This window comes from Gadus macrocephalus, chromosome 21, assembly GCF_031168955.1.
Source record: "Gadus macrocephalus chromosome 21, ASM3116895v1".
NCBI lineage: Eukaryota > Metazoa > Chordata > Actinopteri > Gadiformes > Gadidae > Gadus > Gadus macrocephalus.
The window spans coordinates 4,955,589-4,982,045 of record NC_082402.1 but is presented as its reverse complement, the minus strand read 5'-3'; the positions used below and the strand labels follow the sequence as shown (position 1 = coordinate 4,982,045).

The 26,457-nt window shown below is 43.9% G+C and overlaps 1 protein-coding gene and 1 long non-coding RNA gene across 2 annotated transcripts in view; both read right to left on the bottom strand.

Annotated features, from left to right (window-relative positions):
• Positions 1 to 1,164: 1,164 nt before the first annotated feature.
• Positions 1,165 to 20,907, bottom strand: LOC132449886 (uncharacterized). The gene is made up of 3 exons (XR_009523692.1): positions 20,609 to 20,907; positions 16,960 to 17,005; positions 1,165 to 1,477 (listed from the first exon to the last, which is right to left on the bottom strand). It is a non-coding gene; the product is annotated as an uncharacterized LOC132449886 (long non-coding RNA).
• Positions 20,908 to 22,395: 1,488 nt separating this feature from the next.
• Positions 22,396 to 26,457, bottom strand: part of LOC132450317 (1-phosphatidylinositol 4,5-bisphosphate phosphodiesterase beta-1-like) — a 58,599-nt gene continuing 54,537 nt past the window's right edge. The window contains 1 exon segment of the mRNA XM_060042397.1: positions 22,396 to 24,895. Within this exon segment, the coding sequence (XP_059898380.1) occupies positions 24,671 to 24,895 (225 nt within the window). The 3' untranslated portion in view covers positions 22,396 to 24,670.

Below are 26,457 nucleotides of genomic sequence, written 5' to 3'. Positions count from 1 at the left end.
AAGAAAGTCGATTCGCATAAGAATCTCCATTCTTATCTTCTTTGATGCTGCATTGATTTCAAACTAGGGGGGGTCGATTTTAAAATAGTTTGTAATGGCTAATGATCACAACTGGTGGTAAAATAAGGGAACTTAAAGGTCCCATGACATGAAAATCTCACTTTATGAGGTTTTCTAACATAAATATGAGTTGCCTGCCTATGGTCCCCCAGTGGCTAAAACTTGCGTGGTAAGTTTTAGCCAAACTTGGCCGTGATAATAGGCATGTATTAAATGATATAGATTTCTATGTATTATATGATATTATTTAGATATAGAGATCCAGGACTGTAACGCAAGTGTTGTACACTTCCTTGTTATTTGGATAACCGTTCTGCTTTTTGTGTTATGGCGCATAACACGTCGGACTCTCGTCTCTGGTATTTCTACAACGAGACTCGTATTGGGGGTTATCTCAGCCAAGGTTGAGAATGAATTGGGGGGAAGGAACTTTGGCTTTGACTCCCTCAAGAACGTGAACCACGACATGGAGGAGAAAGGGATTGTTGGTGGCGAATGTCTCCCGCTTGAGCCCCGCTGAGGGACCACCGCCGGAGGCGGAGGTGCCTAAGCGCTGCCCGGCAACGATCCCTTTCTCCTCCTTGTCGCGGTTCAGTCTACTTCACATTGATGAGGACGTTGAAGAACCAGGAAAGTCGGAGAACCCAACGCGGTCGTTTGAGATTCATAATATCGGCACACACAGCTTTTGGCCGTGATAATATATATTATATGATATAGATATCTACGTAGGCTATATGATAATATTTAGATATAGAGCTCCAGGACTCGCGTGTGTTCTAGAATATTTACAGAACACGCCATTGCGATACATCCACTGTAAACAGAGCGCATGGTACCGTGGCTGCAAGCTGCTCAGGGCCACACCCCCACCCTCCTCCTTGACCCGCCTCGCTCCTCCTCATTTGCATTATAGCTACAGAGACCAAAACAGCGCATTTGGGGGAAGCTCAATGTGCGACTGGCTCGGAGTGGCTGTAACTCTGCACCACGGCTGAATTTCGGGAACGTCTTTGAATACTGTGTTAGTTGCCCACTAATACCTATATTAAAGAATACATAAAATAGCATGTCATGGGACCTTTAAACAAATCAATTCATGCCTTATGTCTTATAATTGGATATCAATGATTTGTGAATGATTAGTTAATCAGTCACCGAAGGCTTATAATTGACATATAACATTATTATGAATTACTGACTGGATTTGACTGATGCTTTAATGCCAAACCATAGATGGATATTGACTGCAGGTATGGGTGACTAAGAAGCAGGTTGGGTTTTGTGTGTGGGCGGGGGGAGTAGGTGACTGGATCAACATATTGTGTGCGTTAGGGAGTGTGTAGTGTTCTTACCGGGTGACACACAGAGGGAGATTAAACCAAGGGAAGAGACGCACTGGAGACTCAGGACGGCTCTGGAGGGAGAGAGACAGCGAGAGAGAGTGAGAGAGGGAGGGAGAGAGCGAGAGGGAGAGAGAGAGGAGGGAGGGAGGGGTGAGATGGAAGGATACAAAAGAAATAAAGACAGAGACAAGTGTTAGCAGAGAAATAATTTGCACCCATCCCGTTTTCCTCCAAACCGTTGCCCTGACTGTGTCTGTGATAACACGTCTGGTGCCTTCAGCGGTGGCAGTGACGCAGACACACACACACACAAACACACACATTCAGTCACGCAAGGACACACACACTCTAGTCTGCACGTATGCATGCAAGCACACACGCACAAACACACACGGATATACACACACACTATTCTGCAGTACACATATGCACACTCGCAGTCTAGCAAGGATGCCCACACAAATACACACACACACACACACACACACACACACACACACACACACACACACACACACACTATCTTGCAAATAGCATACAGTACACATCAACACAGTCACGTAAGGACACGCAGTGGTACACAAGGACACACACCGATAGATACAAAAACACAAGCACACATTTTCACAGGACACACCAGACACTAGGGCCCGACCGATTTATCGGCCTGCCGATTTAATCGGCCGATTATAGCCTTTTTGAAAATAATCGGCATCGGCCAAAAAGACGCCGATTACAACCGATTATTATTTTTTTTTTATAAATGTTATTGCGATTAGTATCCTGCAGATTGCGCTCCTACTCGCCTTGCTAACTAACAACTTTAGCTGGAGTAAAAAAGAGGAGATTGAATTTTACCGTACAACATGAAAGCACGCTCGCTCAGGCAGCTGCGCGCTCACCTCACCAATGTACACAAGACGCGTTGTTTGAGCATGTTGTGCCTGTTTTTCTTTAGGTCCCAGGCCATGTTAATTTGTTATACTGTAGACTCTAACGGTGAGACCATACTGCTCAGCACGCACGTGTTAGTCACTGCTCACGAGCGCAGCACATTGGGAGTTAGTTATTTATTTTACATTTTACATTACACTCATTTTTGACTGTAAATGTATTCTAAAACACTCAAAGGTTCTGCATTCAATTCACATATTCGTCAAAAGTGTTTAAAGTATATATATATATATATATATATATATATTTTTTTTTTTAATCGGCCGATTAAATCGTAATCGTAATTTTTCTCTGAAAATAATCGGCATCGGCATCGGCACTCAAAAATCAATATCGGTCGGGCCTACCAGACACACACTATAGTCTGCCCATAGTTACACACACTCATGCTACATGTGTACAGATACACCCACACAGAGAGGGTGTACACACTTTCTGCATGGAAGCACAAAGAGATGAGCATGTGCAATGCATACGTAATCACTATGGTCCCATCAGTCAACTCGCATTGATCTGCGGTATCTATCTTCTGAGAACTTTCACCAAATCTTCAGCTTCTGTCAGGAAACTGCTTTCAGAAGTAAGGGGGCTTGCCCACGAAAAATCCTCTGCCAAATGAGAGACACATATGTCCAAGACGTACGCAATTATACCTCCCAAGACAATTAGGCTATAACAACGATGCACAACATAACAAGTGTCGCTTGAGAAATAGAGAACTAAATAAAAGGAGGAGCAAACAAACAAAATAAAGGAATAACGATTTTAATTCAAGAATAATCTTCGGGGTAATTATATGAATAACCCCTTATTACTGGACAATCGCAAGGGCCTATTTGGTTTTGAAGACGTGGAAATGAAAAGCAATTTATCACCTACATAATGGGAACATATATCTCTGTAATAATATATTCATATCGGTATTCACCACACGGAAGATTACACTAATTTCTGTACATAATAAATACATGAAACAATTAGGTAAACATTTCTCAAATTGCAATTAAGCATGCTTCAAAGAAAAAAAAAAAATTTGAATAAGAAAATAGACTATTTATGCTAATAAAAAATAGTAATATATATATATATTTATCTTCATTTAAATTTTATTATAACTCACAAAATTATTTAATGGATTCTACAACGCACATGGAGATTCTTCGGTCGGAGCAGAGCATATCTGGAGTCCTGCAGTTGTGCACGTGACACCTGTGGGCGTGCACGTGACACCTGCAGGCGTGCACATGACACCTGCGGGCGTGCACGTGCTCCCAATAGGCTCTCAGCCACTTGCCCCCGCATTGTTAACGCAAACAACAACGGACTCTCCTCCAACCCCATCACCTCTTGAGAAGAAAGGAAAGCGGTGTGGCTTCCTCTTGGCTTCGGGCCCCACGCTGCACGGGGCCGGGGCCTCACGTGAAGGGCCACTACGCTTTGTACTCGGGTTGCATCAACACGGCTCGCCTGCCTGCACGCCGCCCATGGTTTATGGATGGAATCATCGCAGCGTAACGGCCTGTCCGCCCCCAGAAAGAATGCTACTCGAGTTTAGAAGAAATATGATAAGGTAACGTCTGTCGCCCCGGGGTTATGTAGACTGGCTGGAGAGGGGATGGCTAATTTAATACAAGGAGATATGATCTTTCATTGCCGAAGAAAAAGGGGGCTTGAAATATATGTATAATTTTTCAACTTTCATCCGGGCGTCCCTTAAATTACTGACAAATGACTAATCAACCAATTTCTTCGTTTTTTTTTTACATTTTCATAACCAATTTCCGACGAGGACTACCGCCTTATAAATATCATGTTCAAAACTAATTCGAGAAGACCACACCCCCCCTCCCCCTAAGTCCTAGGACATCCTCTGCCGATCTCATTTCCCTGGCTCGGATGATCCATCCCTGGACCTCATCCATCCGTGTCTCCCTCTCTCTCTCTCGTTCTCTCTCTCTTCCTCTCCCTCCCATCTCCTAATGCAGCTCAAGTGGTCACAACAGGTCAGCTGCCTTTCAACAGCCTCTCTTAACCCCTTCCCCCCACAAAACACACACACACACACACACACACACACACACACACGTAAAAAGATGGATGGATGGAGAGAAAGACAGTGAGTGAGTGAAAGGGAGAGAGACGGTTGGCTCTGCACCAAAAAAGGCTATCCATGTCTACTCTATAGTAGCGTATTTATGTCGGGATGAGCATTTCAGTGGGAACTTGGCAGCAGGCCACCGCAGAGGAGGCACACAGGGAGAGAGACGGAGAGAGAGGGGAATGAAAAATGGACCACATGGAAAATTCTTAGAAGATCTTTCGCATTTTCTTTCGCTCCTAATTTAAGAGGCTTCATCTCTGGTGGTATTCCCAACACCACGAGCCCTAAAAGACCATTCAAACCAGAGCCCATTCAAGATTGTTATAAATTGTATGCCATTCACAAAATAAGATGGTCTTTGAGTCCGTGTACACACAGTAATCCCACAACCCACGACAGTTGTTTATGTGGCAATCACATCCTCCACCAACCACAAAGCCACCAATAGCGTATCGAGAGAATAGGAAGCAAGAACAACGTGACGCAATACCTCTAGGGCGTAAACAACGTGACAGTGATTAGCATAAATATAACATCACACCTCTCCCCCTGAAACAACCTCACTACTCCTGTTGCTCACCCATGTGGGGGCTTAACATATTCATGTGTGCGTGCACACATGAATGTGCCCGTGTGTGAGCATTCGCTTCCATGTGTTTGTGTATGAGTGAGAGTGAGAGAGAGACTGTGTGTGTGTGTGTGTGTGTGTGTGTGTGTGTGTGTGTGTGTGTGTGTGTGCATGTGTGTGTGCATATGGGCACGTGTATATGTGCATGTGCGTGTGTAGAGCTATTCTGGGTAGCATCCAGCGGTGTGGTCATAATTCCCTTGATTAAGCCAACAGGTAGGAGGCTGTTAATCTCCCCACCCCCCAGCCGATCTCAATGGCTCCTGCACAGTGGCAGCTCTTCCAGCCGGCTCAGCCAATGACAGCGCTGCGGGGAAACCCCACTGGGAGGCTTGATTATAAGGACAAGGCTATACATACACACACACACACGTAGGGATCCCGCCCCAACCCCATTTGTGTCGTGGTCTGAATTAGTAATATTCTTCACTTTTCACTCACTTTATTTTTTGTCTGTTGGCTCCTTGTTTTGGCCGTAGCCTTGTTTCTGTCTGAGTGGTTTCCTGCAGCTCAGCTTCCCTTCGCACCTACCCAGACTCCAATTGCTGATCGCTGCAATTGGATTCACCTCCCTGTGCGAACTGTGACTAAACACACACCTGCACACACGTAGCATCAGGCACACACTGGCTCGATGAAAAGGAGATGTATTGTTTTCCAGGAGAAAATAACAACCCTCGCAAACACAACACACGCCACCGGGAATCTAGGAATCAAAAGATTTTTATAAAAGCTAACGTTTCAACCATGGATGTTTGGCTTTTTCTATCTGTGGATTCCGTCAATAATAACTTCTTACACAACCGGCCCCGGTACGAACTGGGTTAACGTGAACAGGGAGAGCGGAGTGAATTATTGTTGACAGATTAATCGAATGCACCACAGGGGAGCGCCTGGCTCTCTTCTGACCTAGCTAGATGAGCGGCGGTGCGGTCGTACGATCTAGGGGTCTCTGAGAAGCGTATAAAATCTGTGAGAAACGGTGCAGGACAGAATATCCCCTTCAATGCAAAGAGGTGACCAGAGAAAGTCTGCCTTCTTACGCTAAGCAACACCCCGAGAGACTCACCTTCAGACCGAACTTGTGAGACCGATCTGCGGTGATGCCTGATTGTTATTACTTCCTCAAGTGCGTCAGCAGAAGCTTTTATCAAAGGGATTGATTTGATAACAAGAGTGAATTGTTCTATTCTTTGTTTACATCATTAATCAGCAGGTAGGCATCTTGCTGAAGGATGCCTAAGGCTAGACAGCAGACATCGCGGATCGAACCCAGAACTTTGCACCTTGTTTTCAAACACCTCTTACTACTCTCGACAATTCCCGAAAGTGCACTTAAGGAGGTGCATGGCTGCCGCATGAAATGCAATGTCTTTTTCATGCTGCTGTCGCACTGCCATGTGAAAGCCCTGGACTCGCTTGTTGCCAGACAGACAGCCTCACCTTGAAACAGTAATAAAAATCAATTCTGCTCCAGGTCTTATTCTTTCATATGGTCCTCTTTCTTGGGATCCTCCCGTAGTGACATCAGACCAGAAGGACTCCCTGATTGGAGGACTATACCCAGTGGTGTAGTGGTCCCTGGAGAAGTGGGTATACTCTAAATGTTTGCCCTTTTTTTAACGCAGCCCAGAAAAACACCCTTTTTTAGAAACAGTGATATTTGGGACTACTCTTTTTAGTTTACTTACATTGGCACATAATTTCTGCTGCTTGATCTCAGGGAGGAAGGATTATGAAATGACTAAACAAATACTGGCCCACAGACTAGTGAGAGACAACTATTCCTTATTCCTGGAATGACACTTATCTCTCACATGGCAAATCAGTAATTTATTTTGTAAACGGTGTCTTTGAACAGCTGATTCAAAACACATAGCATGGGCCAGAGTGTGCCACTATTATGAAATTAACATGACTTGATCAGGAGCAGTTTGTAGGCATTACTGGTCACACAGGCAGCCAGCATGAATGTAAAATATAGATGAGGCAAACATGGTGTTTCAGTAATTTTTTGAACACTTATTTAAATAACATACTACTTTTGACAATGCATCCTTATTCATATTTCACCTTAGATTAAACATTAGATTATTTCTCTTCCACAACAATCATCTCGTTAGATATGTATAATATCAATATATATATAAATATCATATGATGATTGAACATCATCATTCAAATTATTCAACAAAACAATATGTAACAAAACAACAATATTTAGTTTACGAAGAAAAAATATAAATGCATTTACAACACATCAACTGTGATATGCTCTCTGAGCCCAGTACTGGGTTTCTAACCATGATCATACTACAGTATATTCCAGACAGACTTGCTTTCTGCAGGAGTTTTCACACTGCACTGTCTAGAACGCACAGAAGAGGCAGCCCGATGGCTCTTCAACCAGGTCTCAAACAGCCTCCTCTCGGACGGGGGCGGGGGGCAGAGCGGGCGTCGACGGTAACTGTACCGGTGTACGATCGCTAACATTAACTGCTGAGCTGCTGGCTGATATTGATTCGCGAGGACGTTTGAAATTGTCAAATGAAATTTTTGTTTGGATAGCTCGCTTCATTTTACCGGATTATTATAGATCATTTAAAGTAAACTTGTAAAAGTAAATGTGTCTTTCGCGATATTTACTTCGGCATGACCCGCCTTTCTCTCCCTCCGATTGGCTCATTCGTCGTCATGCCTACAGTTAACCAATCTAATCAGTAAAGGCAGCGAGTATTAGCCAATAAGTGGCAGAGTAGCGTGGGTCATGGCTTCACCGGGGAAAAGTGCGCGATTTCGCTTGCAGATACTACTGAATGGTGCGCATCTGGGGGGGTTTAGAAGTGGGTATACGCAATGCTGACTGAAAAATAAGTGGGTATACGCCGTATACCCGCGTATACCCTGGACTACACCACTGACTATACCCCTGGCCTCTCCTTGTCACCATGCAGCTGAAAGCCCACGTAGGAGCGGGGAAGATACGTGGGACGTGACTGAAGAAGGTTGGAGCGGGGGTCACCATTTTGGAAAAGTGCTCATCAATATGTCTTCTGGCAGTGGTATAAAAAAATAACCTCTGAAATCGTTTTTTTTTTTTTACACAGATTAAGAGTGTGGGTTTCCTTTAGAGAATTGTTGGTTGTAGAGCCACTTGTAAAACATCAAGTAGGTCTAGTATTTGTGAATTATTCTCTTTTTCATAGTTGATTTGGAAAAAAGCATTGCCTTTAGTTTTCTTTCACACTGCTGGTCTGTACTTATCCATTTTTGTCCTTCCTTAGGTTATACTACCAACATCTGTGTGGCCAATGTGTCCTTAAAAAAAATAAATAAAATTGATAATTTAATCAATGCAAAAAAACGGCTAGGAATGTAAGACCGCAACACATGATCATTGAACAACAGGGTTAGGGTTAGAGAGAGGGTTAAAGAATGAATGGCAAAATGAACAACTTGGAAGCAAGGCCATATCTTGCAGACTGTACCGTGGGGGGGGGAGGGGTATGTAGCCGTGCAGAGTTGACCGAGCTGGCAAGAATGCGGTTGCAAATTAGACTGCACAATCATGCTTCTCCCTGGCATCCAAGGGAAACATGGATCACAGTTAAAATGGAGGGAACGAGCCAGGACAAAGGAAGCCTGGCGGAGACAAGACACTTGCACAGACTAATATTTTAGAATTCCATTCCAGTACACCTCGCTACTGTCAGGAAGCTGGCATGTCTCGCTGAGATGATGGGGGGGGAGGGAGAGAGAGAGAGAGAGAGAAAGAGAGAGAGAGAGAGAGAGAGAGAGCGCTCTTTGGGGACTACCCACAAAAAAATGAAAGAGTATTTTTCTCCTCCTCTGTCAAAAACGGACAATTGACAACAAAACCTAAATTGAAAAGCACAGGCACGCACGCACGCACGCACGCACGCACGCACACACACACACACAGATCCCTGACACTCATACACACATCAACAGCTAAAAGGCCAACAAACACACACACACACACACACACACATGCACACGTGCTCACACAAAAACACCAGCACACACGCGCACACACAACACAAGTGGGCAGAGCGGTGATCCGATCACTGAAGAAGAGGATAATTAGCTGCGAGGGAACCAGGGCTGGAGGCTAAGGAGTGACAGTAACCGCCTCCTTAGTATACAAACATTAGATAACCATTAACCTATAAGCTAATAGGGTCAGGATATTATCCAGTGTGCTCGTGCATCATCTGATTCGGCGAAAAAGGAAGACAGAAAATATGACTATTTGGAAAGTAGAGTGGTCTTGTCTTGCTCGACTGGTTGTTGTGAACGGCATTTGACACAGCCAAGGTTGTGAGTACGAGTCCCACTGGGGCCACCACTGTTCGGTGATGATTTGGATTAAAACGTCCACATAATGGCATACATATATATTTAATTCGTCCTATCAAAAGGTATAATATGCGATTTTATGCATTCAAATATCTGAAAACTACCAGTACTAAGTAGTTATTTTGTAGATCTGTGTACTGAAATGATCCAAACTGTTTCCATCAATGTTGAAACACAGAGAAAACACAAAGGCGCGTCTGTGAACAGCCCCACCTCTCCGAATCAAAACACGATCATGGTGGGAGGATGGATTGTTGTTGCCTTTTCCCTGCAGAGAAGGCGGCTGACCGAATTCATTGATAGCATCAATCCTGAGTTCACAAATCAGTATGAGGGATGCCAGATATACAAAAAAACTCTAATCGAATACACAGTCTAATTCTCAACTAGTACTCTTGTATTCGTTTGGTAGACGTTTTCTTTGGTGTGAAAATGTCTGCCATAGTTTCCACCAATGTATACGTATGGAAAGTCTGTTGAATCTGTATTCTATACAGTCAATATTAAGTCAGTTTAAACAGTATAATATACAGTCTATGTTAATTCAGCTTAAACTGTATGATATACAGTCTATGTTAAGTCAGTTAAACAGTATGATATACAGTCTATGTTAAGTCAGCTTAAACTGTATGATATAGTCTATATTTAGTCATTTTAAACGGTATTAAATACAGCCTATATTTAGTCAGTTTAAACTCTATTATATACAGTCTATGTGCCACACCAGAGCTCCATTGACCACACAGTTCGTTTCTTGCTTTTAACTGTTGTAGAGCTAGTTATTGCATTATGAACACCAACTTGAGTCCACTGGAAATATTTTGATAACCGGTTTAATTTTAGTTAGGCTATTGTTAGGCTAGGCTTGTTGAGGCGTGGTAATCGTAAACCACGCCTCAAATACAAGATGAATGTGTGGTTCCCAGACCACTTCTCAATGTAGATTGAGAAGAGGTCTGGCGTTAGCCAGGCTAGTTCAGAGCATGAAGGTCTGATAATATCCAATATCTTTCAAACTTAAAAAAATAACGAAACACGTTAATTAAGCTACACAGGCGGCCAATTCGTCTCCTCGCTTATCAAAGCAGTGCGGTAAAATATTGGTGCAAATAAAAGGGAAGACAATCTTAAATCTACATCTATCCAATTTAGTTAATCTGGGCAAACAGTGCCCTAGCACATTTCTGGGTTACCATGGCTGTCACTTCCTCATTCTTATCAAATACAAATAACCGTGGTTATACGATATCCAATGTTGTTTTATTGATTAATTGAGCCCCATCAGAAAAACATTCCCACTGGTGACTTTGCACTCAACTATTGCGTTACAATAACCCTGGTTAGATTAGAAGCGTCACATTTTTTTTTTACATTTGGCCAACCGTTCTCCATGGTGCACAAGAGTGAAATCGTGGGAACTGTTGTGACCGACTCGTATTAAATCAATGACTTTGCCGGCTGTGTTCCTTCCCTTATCACTGCATTGAGACCTAGCTAGTGGCCCTGAGAGGCAGGGAGGCCACAGAAAGCTCAACTACAAGACCTCAGGGACTCACTTCATCAGCGGGGGGATTGGCGACACAAATGTGATTGGAACAGTTTGTCTGTGAACATCTATGAGTGTGTTTGGGAGAGTTTGAGCTTCATGGTGAAGAAAATAATCTACTCACATTACTTTATATGTCGGTCAAAAGTAATCCTGTTAACTCCTGTCCTCTTCATGCACTTTGATTGTTGACACTTTTGTAAACTTTACATTAGGGCTCCAGTTTGTTATGATAGCCATCTAATGGATTTATGCCTCGGCCCCGAGTTTGTTTAAATGACAAGGCTGAAGAGGCCTTGACGAATAATATCTGGCGCTGGTGGGACACGTGAGGAAAACGCCTTCTGCTTCTTCTATCTTGGTTTATACTTGGCCTGAATTTTTGGTTTCCAGAACCATGAAGATTATAGAATATTTCCTCTTACCATCGAAATGAAAATACTTGCAAAAACCTTTAATGCACAATGCTAATAATGACTCCGAGACTTTTTTTACTTCTTTAGTTGAGTTTATTTGTAATATTTGTCCCCTTTCGATGTGTAACCAATCAGACACTAATTCAATTCACAGTTACGCAAGACTACGGCCTGACAGACAGTGTATACGTCAGTGCCTGGCCTTTTAAAGTTATTAAACCAGGACTAAGGCTTAGCTGCTGGATATTACATGATTGCCTCATCTACCGGTGGTGAGCTAATCGAAGATGCTATTCGGGCACGCACACACACACACACACACACACACACACACACACACACACACACACACACACACACACACACACACACACACACACACACACACACACACACACACACACACACACACACACACACAAAATCCCTCTCCCTTTTCTTGCCTCTGTCCCTTGCGCTGTGTGGCCCCTCAGGGCTTGTTCACACCACCTCCGTCCGTCGAAGGATCTCATTGACTTTGCATGGGGCGCTCGCGAAATACATTGTGGGTCCGTCCGTCCATTTGGCTCCGTGGCCTGCGTCAGAATTTGAGAGATGTTCAACTTTTCAGGCAGCGCCGGATCCGTCGGCCAATCAGATCGGGGTTATGCAAATAAAGTCTGCGCGTTTCCTGGATCCATTTTGCGATAACAAGCAGGAAGAAGCAGGAAAATATTATTGTATTAAGACAACACAAAGACTAGTCCCCTATACGTCAGACACGCCCTCGGCCATCCGCCGACGGACGCATCTAGTGTGTGGACAAGGCGTCACTGTATCTCTCCAGCGAGCCAGACAGACCCAGACTGTACTGCAGGAAGAGGAAGACTCGGCATTCCTTCTGTTGCATCCGGATCATCTGATCGGGCCAGAGAGTCATGTGTCGGAGCCTCCGGTGTTCTTGGGCGCAGGAGTGCCGCGCTTTAGGCTAACAGTCTCCTCCCCCCCATTTTTTCAAAGAGCCTTCCTTGAGCGACAACATCATTTTCGACGCCATGCATGTAGCAACCCCCCACCTGCACCAACCCCTCCCGCTAATATCCGGTCGTGGTGCGGCGGGGCGAATTATTCCGTCATAGTGTAACGCGTTACGGTAACGCGACGTTGAGGGCACGCTTCGATCAAGTTAACATGCCGAGCACATCTGTCATTAGCGGACCGAGCTTTTGCCCGTCTCCATCTGACGAGGCGAGGGCCTTCTGCTACTGACAATGAGGACGGTGGGTGTTTCACTGAAGGGTGAAGCACTGAAGGAGTACGTCTGTTTGAAACCATGTCCGTATTACACTTTATATTATCACTTTCTTTGAACCTACCCCCACAACCCTCTATCAAAGGCTTCCCTTCACGTTGTATTATGAGAGGGTTGCGTGGTCATGATGGCTTCAAATACAGGGAATTATTGATTGAGATACAACGAAATTATACTACATTGTAACACAGATGGCCCCTATATGCTATCATATTCTTATTCTTATTTTTCTCTTTTTTGCTCATTACTGCAGGGGTTATGCTATGGATACAGGGGGGCTTTGGATTACAGTAAGAAGGCTCCTTTCAAGTGTTTTGTAAGGAGCTGTTCTCCTCAGCAATGGGCTGTCTGGATAATTATAGCCATCCATGGGAGGACGGCACAAAGTCACGTTCCTGCGTTGTGGAACGAAGGTCGACAGTTTAATTGGAAGTGCAAATTGCGTTCACACGCGCGCCCATTGTGGATTGAGGTGAACAGTGAAGGTGCAGCAGGCATTTTTTTGGGCATGCGTGCATTTGACAAGGGACTGTGGTGATGATGGTGGTGGTGGTGGTGTTGGTGGGGGCGGGGGTCGGGGTCGTGACGGATGGAATAACAGCATGAGTGGGTAACAGCTTGTGTACCCTTGGATTTTCAAGTGCGTCAAGAGGCGTCATCGTCCCTTGTCCAAAGTTCTCCGTTGCTCCTAAAAGACGACTCTCACACAAGGAACAGGATGCTGTGGCACACATTCGGCGACACCGGCAGCGTTAATTCTGCCAAATGTTTGCTGAGAAAAAGCAAATATTGACTTGACAACCGCTCTATCCATCTGCTGGCGTGCCAAGTGAGTTGTTGCCCTCTCCTTCTTCCTCATTTTTTAAGCTCCCCATAAGCTATGGAACGGCCTGCCAGGAGAGATCTGCCCCGTCGGGTCAGAGTTTGTTTTTACTTCACTTCTTTAGACACAATTTTACTGTATAGGTCTTTACCGTGTGCTGTTACATCGTACCGCAGCCGGTCAATTTTTTAAGATTGGGTCTTAGTGTCTTATGGTCTTTAAATGAAGTTGCTTTAGGAAGGTGCTTTACAAATAAAGTTGACTTAGGCTCTCTCCATCATCTCCTTTTCTTTTTTCTGTAGATGGCTACCGCGGCTCAACAGCGAATACCTCTGGTTCTTTCTGTCCCACACTACAAATGCCCTTCCAGGAAAATGACCCTTTATGCATCCCAACCAATGGGCTAGCAGGTCAAAGGACAGCAGCGTGTACAATGGCCGGACTGTGCGACCAGCAACTGTTGAGTCTCCAGTCTATTTTGAGAACACGTACCATTGGGATGCTGTAACATAACGACATCTTTCTACTGTTTAACGATTTGAAATATTAATGATCTTGCAAGGGATTCAAGATTATCGTGTTTGTATCAGGACACCAGAACTTAAAAGTTGACAAATATAATTACGTACGTTACGTACGTTATGTTTATGTTTTTTGTTTGTTTATGTTCGACATAATAATAATTAAGCCATTTTTCATTTGCCAATAATACTGCAAATCATCCTGATTAGGGTGCTATTAATTATAACTCCAATATTTGCTTCCAGCAAAAGGCCAGATACTAATTTCAACTTTCAACTCAAAGGTCCCATTTGGTGCCTTAATGTAGACTTACAATCTCTTTGCATGTGGAAAATAAACCCCTCTTATGTCAGCCTACTGCTGATCCTATATAACTACACCCATGCCCCAATCAAGGATAATGGAGTACATAAAGTGTATCATTATTATTAAAAACCTGTGACAGTATTTTTAGAAAACGTCTCTTTTTGATTTGATTGCTTTACTCCCATAATGGTTCTTATGTGGACATTTTTGTCAAATTTCGGAGAACTGACCTTCTGACCTTGTGTTTGATGTTTGGTCTATTTCCATGACTAATCCACAAATCTAGTTGCACAATCGCCCCCAAGTCACTGAATTCATCCAGAGTACCAGGAGAACTGCATATCAAAAGCTTTAAAGAGGACAGTTTATTTTTAAAGTGGAAATCTCGAAGGTTTTAATGTAAATAAATGTCTGGGAAGTTTCCATCTATCCCCAAATGAGATAACACAATGGTGATCTGGCCTATGATGAAAGCCCATGCATTTGCAGTATTATCTAGTTACGAACGGTTGTCGACGGCAATACCATTAAGATCTATATTGGAACAATCACTGCATATATCGCCAAGAAGTTTCCGAAGACAAGGAAGCGGAATTCCTTGAGATTGCCACTTTCCGAATCGTGTTCAAATCCAAGATGAAATAATGTATACGTTCAATGCAAAAACCACCCACACACACAAAATGCAAAAACTAAATTATGAATGCAAAAAGAAATGCAGATTAAAAGGTTTCTATTTAAATGTTTTATAATGAGTATGGATTTCAGATCATGGAGGATGTGGTTTTCCCCGGGCACCCTTCATGATGCTTATTTATCTGAGACTGACTGACGGTTGTTTTCGTGGCTCTGCCGTTCCCTCCTCCTCTTCCCTTCCCTCCTCCTCCTCCTCCTCCTCCTCCTTTCCTTGGAAATGGCTGCCGTCTCCACAGGCTGGAGCTCACGTTGATGAGCTGTGTCACCCGGAGATTGTTATCTTAGGGAGGCACAGCTAGACTTGTTGCTGGTATGCATAAGTACGTGCACGCAAGCACACACACGGGTAGGTGCACACAAACAGGTTGGTTCACACATATACGCACGCAGTTGCATGCTCGCACATGCACGCAGTCATACGTGCACGCAAACACTCACACACACACACTGCACATACACAGGTAGGTGCAGACACACTGGTAGGTTCATACGTACACACGCAGTTGGACGCACACACACGCACAGTAACACGCACGCAAACACTCACACACACACACACACACACACACATACATACAGCTTACTGCTGTGCGTGTCTGCTGTGTGACTTCCTGCTCCATCAGAGTAAGCTGTCTACCTCTGGCCCACTCTCTGTTGTTTAATACCGGATTGTGATAGGATAAAGAGGGACACGCTGGCTGGCAGATTATATACGTGTGAGATTTCGTAACCCTGGGTTTGATAACCAGTAGCTATTTTTAAAAAGACAATCACTAAATTTCGGAGATTTTGTTTATTGATTATGTTAGTGACAATAAGCATTTAGATAACATTGATTACAAAGGATTCAGCGTTTTTGCAATTTTCGGGGATACTCTCATGTCCGTCAAAATGAGACAATTTGAAAAACGTTTTAAATGTGATCCTATGGGATACATATTACTAGCTAAATGTAATTTATTCATTAATATTCAGCTCCTGTCAATCGTACAAGTTACATTGCATATATCTCAATTCCAGGGCCGTTCGAGTGGACATTGCCAGCTACCTTGCCAACACTGCGCGCTCAATAAAACACAGTCAACAAATCAGGCAGAACGAGGCGACTGGCGCAGAATATCTCTTGCTAAAACAACACACACACACACACACACACACACACACACACACACACACACACACACACACACACACACACACACACACACACACACACACACACACACACACACACACACACACACACACACACACACACACACACACACACACACACACACATACACATACATACATACATGACATCATTACAAGAGAGCCACGTTCTGCCTCTCAGGCCCGTTACTGTTTATGACTTAGCGCAGTAGAAAACACACAGCAGCAAATCTGAGCGGAGCATGCACCAAGTCAATGAAAGGTGTCTGGCTCTCAACACGGTCAGACTCAATGAGATATTAGCTCTCCTGCCTCCATCCATCAGCGCCAGAAATACCAAGAAAATGGGATTTCTTGCGAAGGAGACATAACAATGTGGCCTGAGCACCGTAAACACGGACTGGGCCTATTTGTTTACCCTATTAGGGCAAAGTCAGTGTCAGATGCATTTAGATTACAGGATTTCACCATCATGAGGTGATTGTTTTCTGTTGCCAACAAATAACCACCTGTGACTTTGCCTGCATATACAAGGTAGAAATGGCTTCCATTTGTTGAACCTATAGTATGCACGAGGAGTAGACTGCGGACCAAATAAGGTAAGCTTACACATCTCCAGTTAACAGCATCTAATTGTTACTGGATGCTCATTAGCGCAGAGTGTAATTAGCGTGATGTCAATGGGTCCCGATTTGTACAGCGCTACGCTAGGCCACTCATCGTCTCGAGACTTACCAGTTCAACATGAAGTAACACCGGCAGGAGAAGCTCATGTCTTGGCCTGTTGAGACAAAAAAGGGAGAAAAATGTGATTTAAAATTTAGGGGAGGTTGATACTGAAGCCCTCTTGCTTTTTTTTGTCCGTTTTTACCTCTGAACCCTTCGTTATGAGGACAAACACAGCAGATGGAGAAGAACGCACAGAGCAGAGATAGAGCCACACAAGGCAGCACTGCAACGTTCTACCCCTGCCAAGGAAAACCAAGACTAAATGAAAGGACAACATCAAAAAGTAGTGGCTTCACAGCCCGTTATTTGAGTCGGGGGAAAAAGGCAAATAGGTTAGGTAAGCTCTAATGTAGCATAACTCTGACTAAAGAACACATACGCTAATAACCACAATACCAGACTACGTATTGGGGCCATCTGTCTGGTCTGTGTGTTTGTCTGTGGGTCTTAATAAAAATATAATGCCTGCAACCTTATATGTGCATACTGTATATGTAACACCTATTTGCCAGCCAGGAAGAGGAGGAGTCTATTGGTGATTACAAAAGCCAAATCTCAGGTATAGTAGTTTGACGAGGTGATAGCCGAACTGCTGGGGTTAGACATTACATTGGCTCTGGCGGAAATCAGCAAGGGCAAGGGGGGAGCTAAGCGAGTTTCCTTTTTTGTTACGTAGATATTCATCGACCGATGTAGGTTTGTAAAAACGAGAGACGATTTTACGATTTTTTTTAAAGAAAAACGAACAGGACGTTTTTGCCTGTTTTAATACAACCTCCGATAAGATAAGCTGTGGAAGCACTACGGTACTTGCGCTGCAGAAGAAAATGAAAATGGTGCACACCACCTTGGAATCTTCGCTTCTGCCAACAGGCCCCATTAATTACTGTAAAAGGAGAGGGATGGTCTTGTTTGACGACGTAGTTTGTTTATTTTCTTTTTTTAATGTTTAAAGCAATGACAGCAAAATCGACCAAAATATAAACCCTCCGAGTTGACTGTCAATCATATAATGTTTGTTGTGGTTCCGTCTGTCGGGTTGTACAGATCCCCGCCCCCAGGAACAGGATTGGGCAAAATAAATTAGAAGGGAAAGAAAGTGCAAGTGAAAGACCGGTTCACACATATTTGAGGTCTTCTGCCAATAGACTTGAGCCGTTAATCTAGAGTCTGATTTGTGAGACCAAAAAAACCTGATAGTCTACAAGAAAATGAAAATGAGAAGTTGAGCATGCGGCTGAGTGAGTGAGCCGTCAAGTCGTTGAGGGAGAGAGCAAGTAAGTCCAAGGAACAGGCCATAAAGCATAGAGGCAGCACAATGGCCGTGCCTATTGTTTCTGTTGTCCCTGCGATCCGACATCAAAGCTATTTTTGTGAGAGAGAGAGAGAGAGAGAGAGAGAGAGAGAGAGAGAGAGAGAGAGAGAGAGAGAGAGAGAGAGAGAGAGAGAGAGAGAATACAAGCATCCACAAAATTTCAAAGCGTCAGATTACACATTGAGCCTGTTCTATCTAGGCAAACACATTCACAATTAATAACAACATCTTGTGTTCTTAATGTAGGGTTGTATATGAGCTTCTATACTGATTATCATGGCAGCGATATATGTTTAATACCCTTTTTTTTGGAATTAGAGAAACAGTCCAGTCCATCGACATACTAACATAACACAGCTTCCATGATACTCATCAAACTCGGCGCTGCTAGTGACGGATCCCAAGCACAAGTATGATTGTACGAGCATAAGCACCATTATGTGCATAATATGCACTCTAATAACAAAATAAATAATAAAACGCTCATTCCGTTTTTTATTGATGCTGTGGGTCAATTCTAATACGAGTACAATTTTACATCTGCATTGCCTCTTGTTTATTGGATGGCATTGCCCATTAGAAAATAAGAAGGCATATATATCGCGCACACACACACACACACACACACACACACACACACACACACACACACACACACACACACACACACACACACACACACACACACACACACACACACACACACACACACACACACACACACACACAATTATTATTATTTATATAGGCTATACATCATATATATAGTATGGCATTAGTTATCGATTAGCAACAGTTATCAAACACATGAATAACACATTTCAGTGCTTCTATTTAATGTGGACTAAACAAGGTGAGAAAACCACCTGCAACCTGCCTCGGTTAGCCTGTAAGCTTCTCAATGCCCCTCTTCGCACAGACTCTGTACACTATGTGACTGTGATGAAGTCACAGCCAGAGGGACAGGCAGATTACATTTTTTTGTGAGGGCGGGTAATGTTTGCTTCTTTAATCACCACTGAGGCAAGTATGCTAGTCTAAACAATCCAGAACATGCATTGTTTTCTCTTTACATAACGTGAGCCCCATTCAGAGCAGCACGATTTTACCATCAAGAAAACACCATTCATGACCATAAAATGTAGCATGGTTCACGCCATGCGAGTTCCCGCATAAACTCGATTACAAGCAGGATTGTTCATAAAATCCGACCGCATCTGACGGAAGAGGTTGCACAGCACGTCAAGCGAACCGAGGCAGAGGCACACGCAACATCAATCCATTGCATTTCCCAGACTGTATACTGACACACCGGCTATATTTGCTCTCCAAACATGAACGCCCATGGGACAAGCTTGGCAACCTTTAAACAAATCATCCCGTTCATTTTTAGTTCGCAGCCGTTCAAACAGAAGCCACAGATCCCACCGTCTGTCAAATTCAGCGCATGATGTCGTCTTTTCCATCCTCTGTGTGTTTCTTAACACAGGAAGGGGCATTAGAACCGGAGCACGGTCCTAGATTAGTATGCATGGCAGCGACAGATAAGGCGCCTGCATGTATATACGGGCTGACATTAACTCAGACGGCCGCTCCGTGTGACACACAATCGGTCCCGGAGCGCCTGTCCACACGCGTGTTTTCTTCTGATTATTTCGCATCGGCGTGCGCATACTCTGTGCTGTGACAATCGGAACGTGTTTGTGAAATATATATATAAAAAACGAAAAAACAAGTGGCGGTGGTGGAGTGAGATCAACACTGTTGAAGTGTGTATGATATCGGTCAGCTCAGCTGGCTCCTCTCCTCCCTCACTGTCCCGCTAGAGCTAGCTGTTGGCTGTAGCCTGCGAGGCGGAGGAGGAGTAGGAGGAGGAGACCGCCGTTACTCGCAATATCCGCGAAGTTTTCTGAAGCCGTGTGATGGAGGGGTTTTGACGTTTGACTCATACAGCAGCATCGTTTGCTTTGAGCGACATTGTACATGAGCGCTCGTCCCCCGGACGCGTTTCATCTGTCGGGCTACAGCTAGCTAGCAGATGCTACCGTACGTCCCCAGCTGTGTTTTGAGAGAGTGCAGGAAGAAGAGATGCGTGGAGTATGTTTGATGTTTGAGTGATGAGAGGAAATTGCGGGGAGCCGAGCTAGTGGTAACGTCTGCAAATAAAAAGAAAAATAGCGTGACGGACTTTAAAGGAAGGTCCTGTCTCTGTTGCATGCACCACAAAACCAGGACCACAACATTATCAAATGCACGTCTCAATGATACTCGGCGAAACAGCCCCGAATGCTCCGTATTGCAGCAACGACACATTTATGTAAAATAATGCATTTTTCTTACGTGGTTTGGCGTGCGAGGAGGGGACGGATTTAATCCGGTGGCGAGAATGATGCTTGCAGGGATCGGGCCGGGATTTTCTCTGTCTCTCTTGCTTCCAGCTGCTGTTGCCTCTACCCCTTCGCTCCGACTGTATTCCTTCCAATTCGCCCTGTTCCTCTTGTAGAATTCGCCCTCCAGTGGAGAATAGTCTGATGCAGTTTGATAAAGAATCCCTCTTCCAGGAGAACAGGGGAGAGAGGGGGACGGAGAGTGAGTGGGAGAGGGAGAGATGGTTTGTGTGTGTGTGTGTGTGTGTGTGTGTTTGTGTGTGTGTGTGTGTGGATTAGGGGCCCAAGAGTTAGTCATCTGACAGCACTATAGACCCCCCCTCCTAACACACACATACACACACGCGCACACACACTTGCATCAACACGGCTGATGCATTCTTCATAGATAGATCTATCAGATTGATACTGAGACAGACCCAACCCTGCCAATATAGAGCAAAGATGAGCAAAACTCATCTTCATTTTGTGAAAGGAATCTTTTTGGTGTACAGGATGAAACGTTGAAATTGGAACAAAAACGTAAATGATGAAGACCAATACAAATTTCCATGCAAAAAAATGTAGACCTGAATTGTAGCAGACATTGTGTTGGAAAAGTGAATGGAAATTATTTGACATTGCCTCATAACGTTTGCTGATGTGCCTCATTTTCTGTAATATAGTTATTATATCTTTGCAATCATTTATGTGTTTCTCTAAGTAATGTGCTATTGCTATGACATGTTCACTTTAAAAACCAAAGCACCATTGCTTTGAGGGTGAGTTAAGGATAACGAATAAATACAGCTTTTTATGGTCTGTGACTGTGTGTGGGAATGTACATACGCACATGTGTGCAGTGTGCACGTGCTTGCATGCATATAGACACATTTTTATGTCCAGTCACATTACCTTCCAACTTCTCCAGTAAATGGCTTTTTCTGCTGTAGAGGTGTGTGTCATTAAAAAGCTTGATTAAACAGCTCCTCCCCCCCTCCCCTATGAGCAGATGGACAGACGCAGGGACCCTGGCCTCTGGAGTTTGGTGAGGCGTCCGTGTTTATATAACCCAGAGAATCTTATTAAAAAGCCCATAGCCTCTGTCCTGAAGCCCGGAGTGGTGTTAATTAGCTCACGTCTCTGCGGTTGGCATGCGGGGAGGGCATCGGAACGTACAGATAAAACTGCAGGGGGGAGGGTCGGCGAGAGTCCGGCCTTAGCTCCCAACGTCTGACTGGGAATCTCTGGAAGAGAGGACTGAAGGATACGGTAGTTATGTTTGCACTCGGCGTGCCGAAATGTAAGAACTTATGTGTGTGCACGCATACACACACGTACTTGGATGTTGGCACACACAGGAACACACGGTCAAATGCACAGAAACAAATCGCAAAGTATGAAAGAAATGTAATGGAAGAGGAAGAGAGGCACAAAAAATATGCAGTAATGAGGATGATGTAAAATAGCTTGTATGGCCATAGAGTCACAGATGTGTGTTTAGAGATGAGCATAGCAGAGTCCTCCATGGAAAGCCATCACGACCAATGTGTTTGTGCGCCAGTGAGGATCCTGTGGTTCATTTGAAGCAGTTTGGAGTTCAGGGTTTTATAGGTTTAAAACCCTATAAACTAACACATCTGGCTTAAGATAAAACGACTAGTTGCCACCAAATGAGGCAACTAACTAAATCCTCATGCAGACTAAAAAAAAAGACAATAACAAATACAAAAACACAACAGACACGCCCACAAATCCAAGTATAGTAATAGACACATTTATTTGAATTACAGGCAAGATTCCCTTTACACTATGCTCTTTTCAGTTTCATGTTTAGCTTTTATGTCATACACACACGTTTACAACCCAGAATGCATACACAAACAAGTGGAGGAGGAGGAGGGGATTGTTAAATAAAGTGGTCCGGAACTACGGGGGGGGACGTCTCCTTGTGTTTCTAATGCACGACAAGCCTTACTCAGTAGTGGTAGTGTACTATGAAAAAAAGTGCACACGCGCTATTCAGTATAAGACAGCCTCAAATACCTTATAATGGCAATTTAAAACAGTGATGCATTTCACGCATTCAACATCTACACAAGGCAAACCCACTGGAAGGCACGGGACTCTCACAGTCAGTCATCTTTTTTATGGTTATTTTCTTTTCCTAAGTTACTCGTACACACACGTCAGGTTACCTATTGTACTTTTTCTACTTTTTACAGCCATCAAATCAATTTGAAATATCTCATAATCAACATATGACAACATCGGTTCAGGCACAGCACTCACAGGAAGTGGAGAAAGCACTGACAGGAAGTGAGAGAGCACTTCCTCCGTATGGTCGACACAGGCTGGGCCTTATGCAGGTGTATTCAGGTACTCAGGACTGAGAGTGCTAAGGCCGGTGCTCTTTTTACACAAAACAACCAAGGTTGTCGACGGTCAGTCCTAAAGTCCTGACTCTGCCACTACCAGACCGCAACACGCTGCTGTCGTCAATATTTAAGTTCTGAGACCGACGCCAGCAGTAGGCAAATCGTATGAACGGTATTTAAGAATTGAAACGTTGACAATCGTTGTACAATATGAGAGACACAGTCTAGTACTGGTTGTCTGCAACTGTTTAGATGTGTGTGTGTATGTGTTTTAGGGAGATACAGTAGTAATGAGGGATTATACTTGGGATCTATTTTGGGTAAAGGGAGATCTTGGTGGTTTCTGGCCCATCCCGGTATTCCCATGTGGTTCTTCCCAGCAACACTAGGTCGTCGTTGTTTTTGCAGGTTCAGTTAATTTTTAGTTCATTTATATTTAAAAGTTATGGACTTTCTATACATTAAAACAAATGTACATCAAGTTGATATATCTATCTATTCTTGCTACATAGCCATTGTAACATTTACATTTTCAAAACATGCAGTTGCTGTACAATTTCACTTTCTCTCGGGAACCAAACACTTGAGACCAGGTGTCTCAGATATTTGCCTCTAAAAATAACTATAAAAACCTAAATAAAGTTGATCAATGGAAATGACGAAACAACATATTCAACATGATAATGCCATTCCTAATATCATACAAAAGCATATCTCAACAAGGAAAAACACCTCTGCATTGAAATGGACTAGCAGCAACATATAGACCTAGTGCAGTGAAGACAAAATGTTAAAAATATAAATCTAATAAAATCCAACAAACCACCAGTGCTTGTGGGTCAAAGAGTTACATAAAAGCCTCCAGTGCAAATTACGGGATGGATCTAGACGACACGTCTATGGCAGCTCGACTCTGAATATGTAGTGGTTGGATTAACAATAAGACCCCCATTTCAGTGACGCTCATATCCGCTTTTTGAAATGTGCTTCCAACAAAGCCAAACCTTGGCACCTCTGGACATTAACGTGAATTAAAAACAGGGATGGAACAAAAGACGAACAAAAAAAAACATGATTAAAAAAAGAAAGTATTCTCTCTCTCTGTCATAATTCAAGTAAGTCATTTCCTGCAAATCCTTAGTGCTTTGTTACACATCCTGTGGCCGTACCAAAAAAGAGACGACAACAAAACATACAAATACATTAAAAAGTATTTACATAGATGGGTTTTCTTTTGCCTTTTTTCGACAGGACTCTGAAAGCAAAGGCAGGGGGGGGGTGTGTATGTGTGTGTGTGTGTGTGTGTGTGTGTGTGTGTGTGTGTGTGTGTGTGTGTGTGTGTGTGTGTGTGTGTGTGTGTGTGTGTTGAAGAGTGGGGGGGGGGGTGCAGAGGCAATCTCTACTCACCTAGCTAGGCTCAGATATCAACTAATCCTCCCATTGGTTAACCTATAGACCGGAGGCGGCGCATTGCCGCAGGCGGATGTTGAGAAGGGCCCTTCATCTTTCTGTCTGCGGTGGTCACAAACATCGCCACCCAATCAAGTGTCCCGGATCGCGACGCCGGGCGTTTTCGTCGAAACGTGGATGGGGGGGGGGGGGGGGGGGGGGGGGGGGGGGGGGGCTGGGGGGATTGGGGGTTGTCCTCTGAAGCGTCCCTAGAGGGATGTGTCGTAGACTCGCTCCGTGGACCCGTCCTCCGTCTCCTCCTCGGACTGAAGGGCCTTGCTGAGCCTCTCGCTGATGGAGGACACCGACAGGCTGCTCTGCAGGCTCGGGTCGTCCCGGAGCTTGGTCCTGCTGCTGTCCTGGACGAACTCCTGGATCTCCACGGGCAGCCGGCGGAACTTGTCCTGGTACTCCTGGTCCAGGTCACTCTGCAGCTGCGCGGGCGACAAAAGGGAGACGAAACAGCCATGGTGGTTAGGTCGATACACAGGAAGGCATTACCGGCATCGGAAAGCCTTGGGATGAGGGCGATCAATCAAGCAACGTTTAACACGTTTTGCATCAAATTTGATCCTTTTGTACTTCTTGCACAGTGGGTCAGAGACAAACGCAACTCCGATTTCTCTATTTTTCTTGCACCTATTTGGGAATGGACAATAAAGCTGACGTTGACTTTGATGAACACGTAATGTACCGGCATCGGTAAGCCTTGTGATGTGGGTGATCAATCAACGTTTAATAAAGTTTAATAAGGTAAAGGTGCTTATGTGGTTACACTTTATGATAACGTTCAGTCATGAGTCATTTATAAGCCTTCAGTTAATGATGGATTGATCTTTAAAAAATATATACATTTGTAGTTTAACGTTTCTTTTAATGATTAGTTATTCATGAACTAAAGGCTTGTCAATGACTTATTACCAAACGTTATTATAAAGTGTTTCCAACAGGAGAGCGATGTCATACTGTAACCGCCCAGCCACTGCTGGAGGAAGGCCTGGATAATTATACTGCATATTGATGGTCTGTTGTTGTTGAATTCTCTTGTTGTATGAGCAATTCGATTAGAAAGCGGAGAAATTCCCTCCAGAGTTGCAATATGGGAGCAGGCAGCCAATTTAATTATGGGCAAGCAAAGTGCTCGGTGGTACAAAGTAAACTGCCGGCTCGGCCGTCTGACAAGCGAGTGGCTAGGGCAGAGAAAAAAAGACATACTGGCTGTCAAAACGCTCACAACAACACATGGGGACAGATAAACTCAAGATAACATATTGCACTTATATTATATATATATCATACAACTACAAAAACCACGGAAACAAACACATTTTTGGCAATAAAAAACAAGTCGTTGCTGTTAGCAAGTAAGTTCACTTGTTTACTTCTGTAGCTCATATCACGACGTCCAGTCGTATGAAATGTTTCTCCGGAATCCATTTGGTTATCAGAACATGCCTCCTGGGTACTTATCATAACTTCAGAAACTTAGAAAAACTAAACCAAAATTCAATAACAGGCAAACCAGATAACAACGACTTCCAATGGTTCACTTCGACCCGTACAGCACGTACTTTGACATCCGCAGAGAGTGGGCCCCGGGTTTAGTTTTTACCTGGAGGCATGCCTGCGATGATTACAGATGACAAGATTGTATTCATTTTATTCCAATAATTGCTTAAATGCCGATTTGCCTGTTTAACTACTCACCCACTTCCCCGGGGGCAGCCATAATTAAAAAGACAAGCAGCTAAGACGAATGGTGTCAAATGCCTTCCCTGCTCATCGCCGCTGTATTTGTTGAAGCACCGTATAAAGGCCCTACGTCGAGTCGTAAAACATGGCTATTGTGTCTTTTTTTTTTGGGAGAGAGCCCAGACACATAAGTGCTTCAAGTAATAGGGCCACTGTTCAGTGACCCCGTTCACTGCAAACACACGACAACTTCACACCAGGAAACTGTGAGGATGGATATATGCTAAAACAATAAAGGGAAATC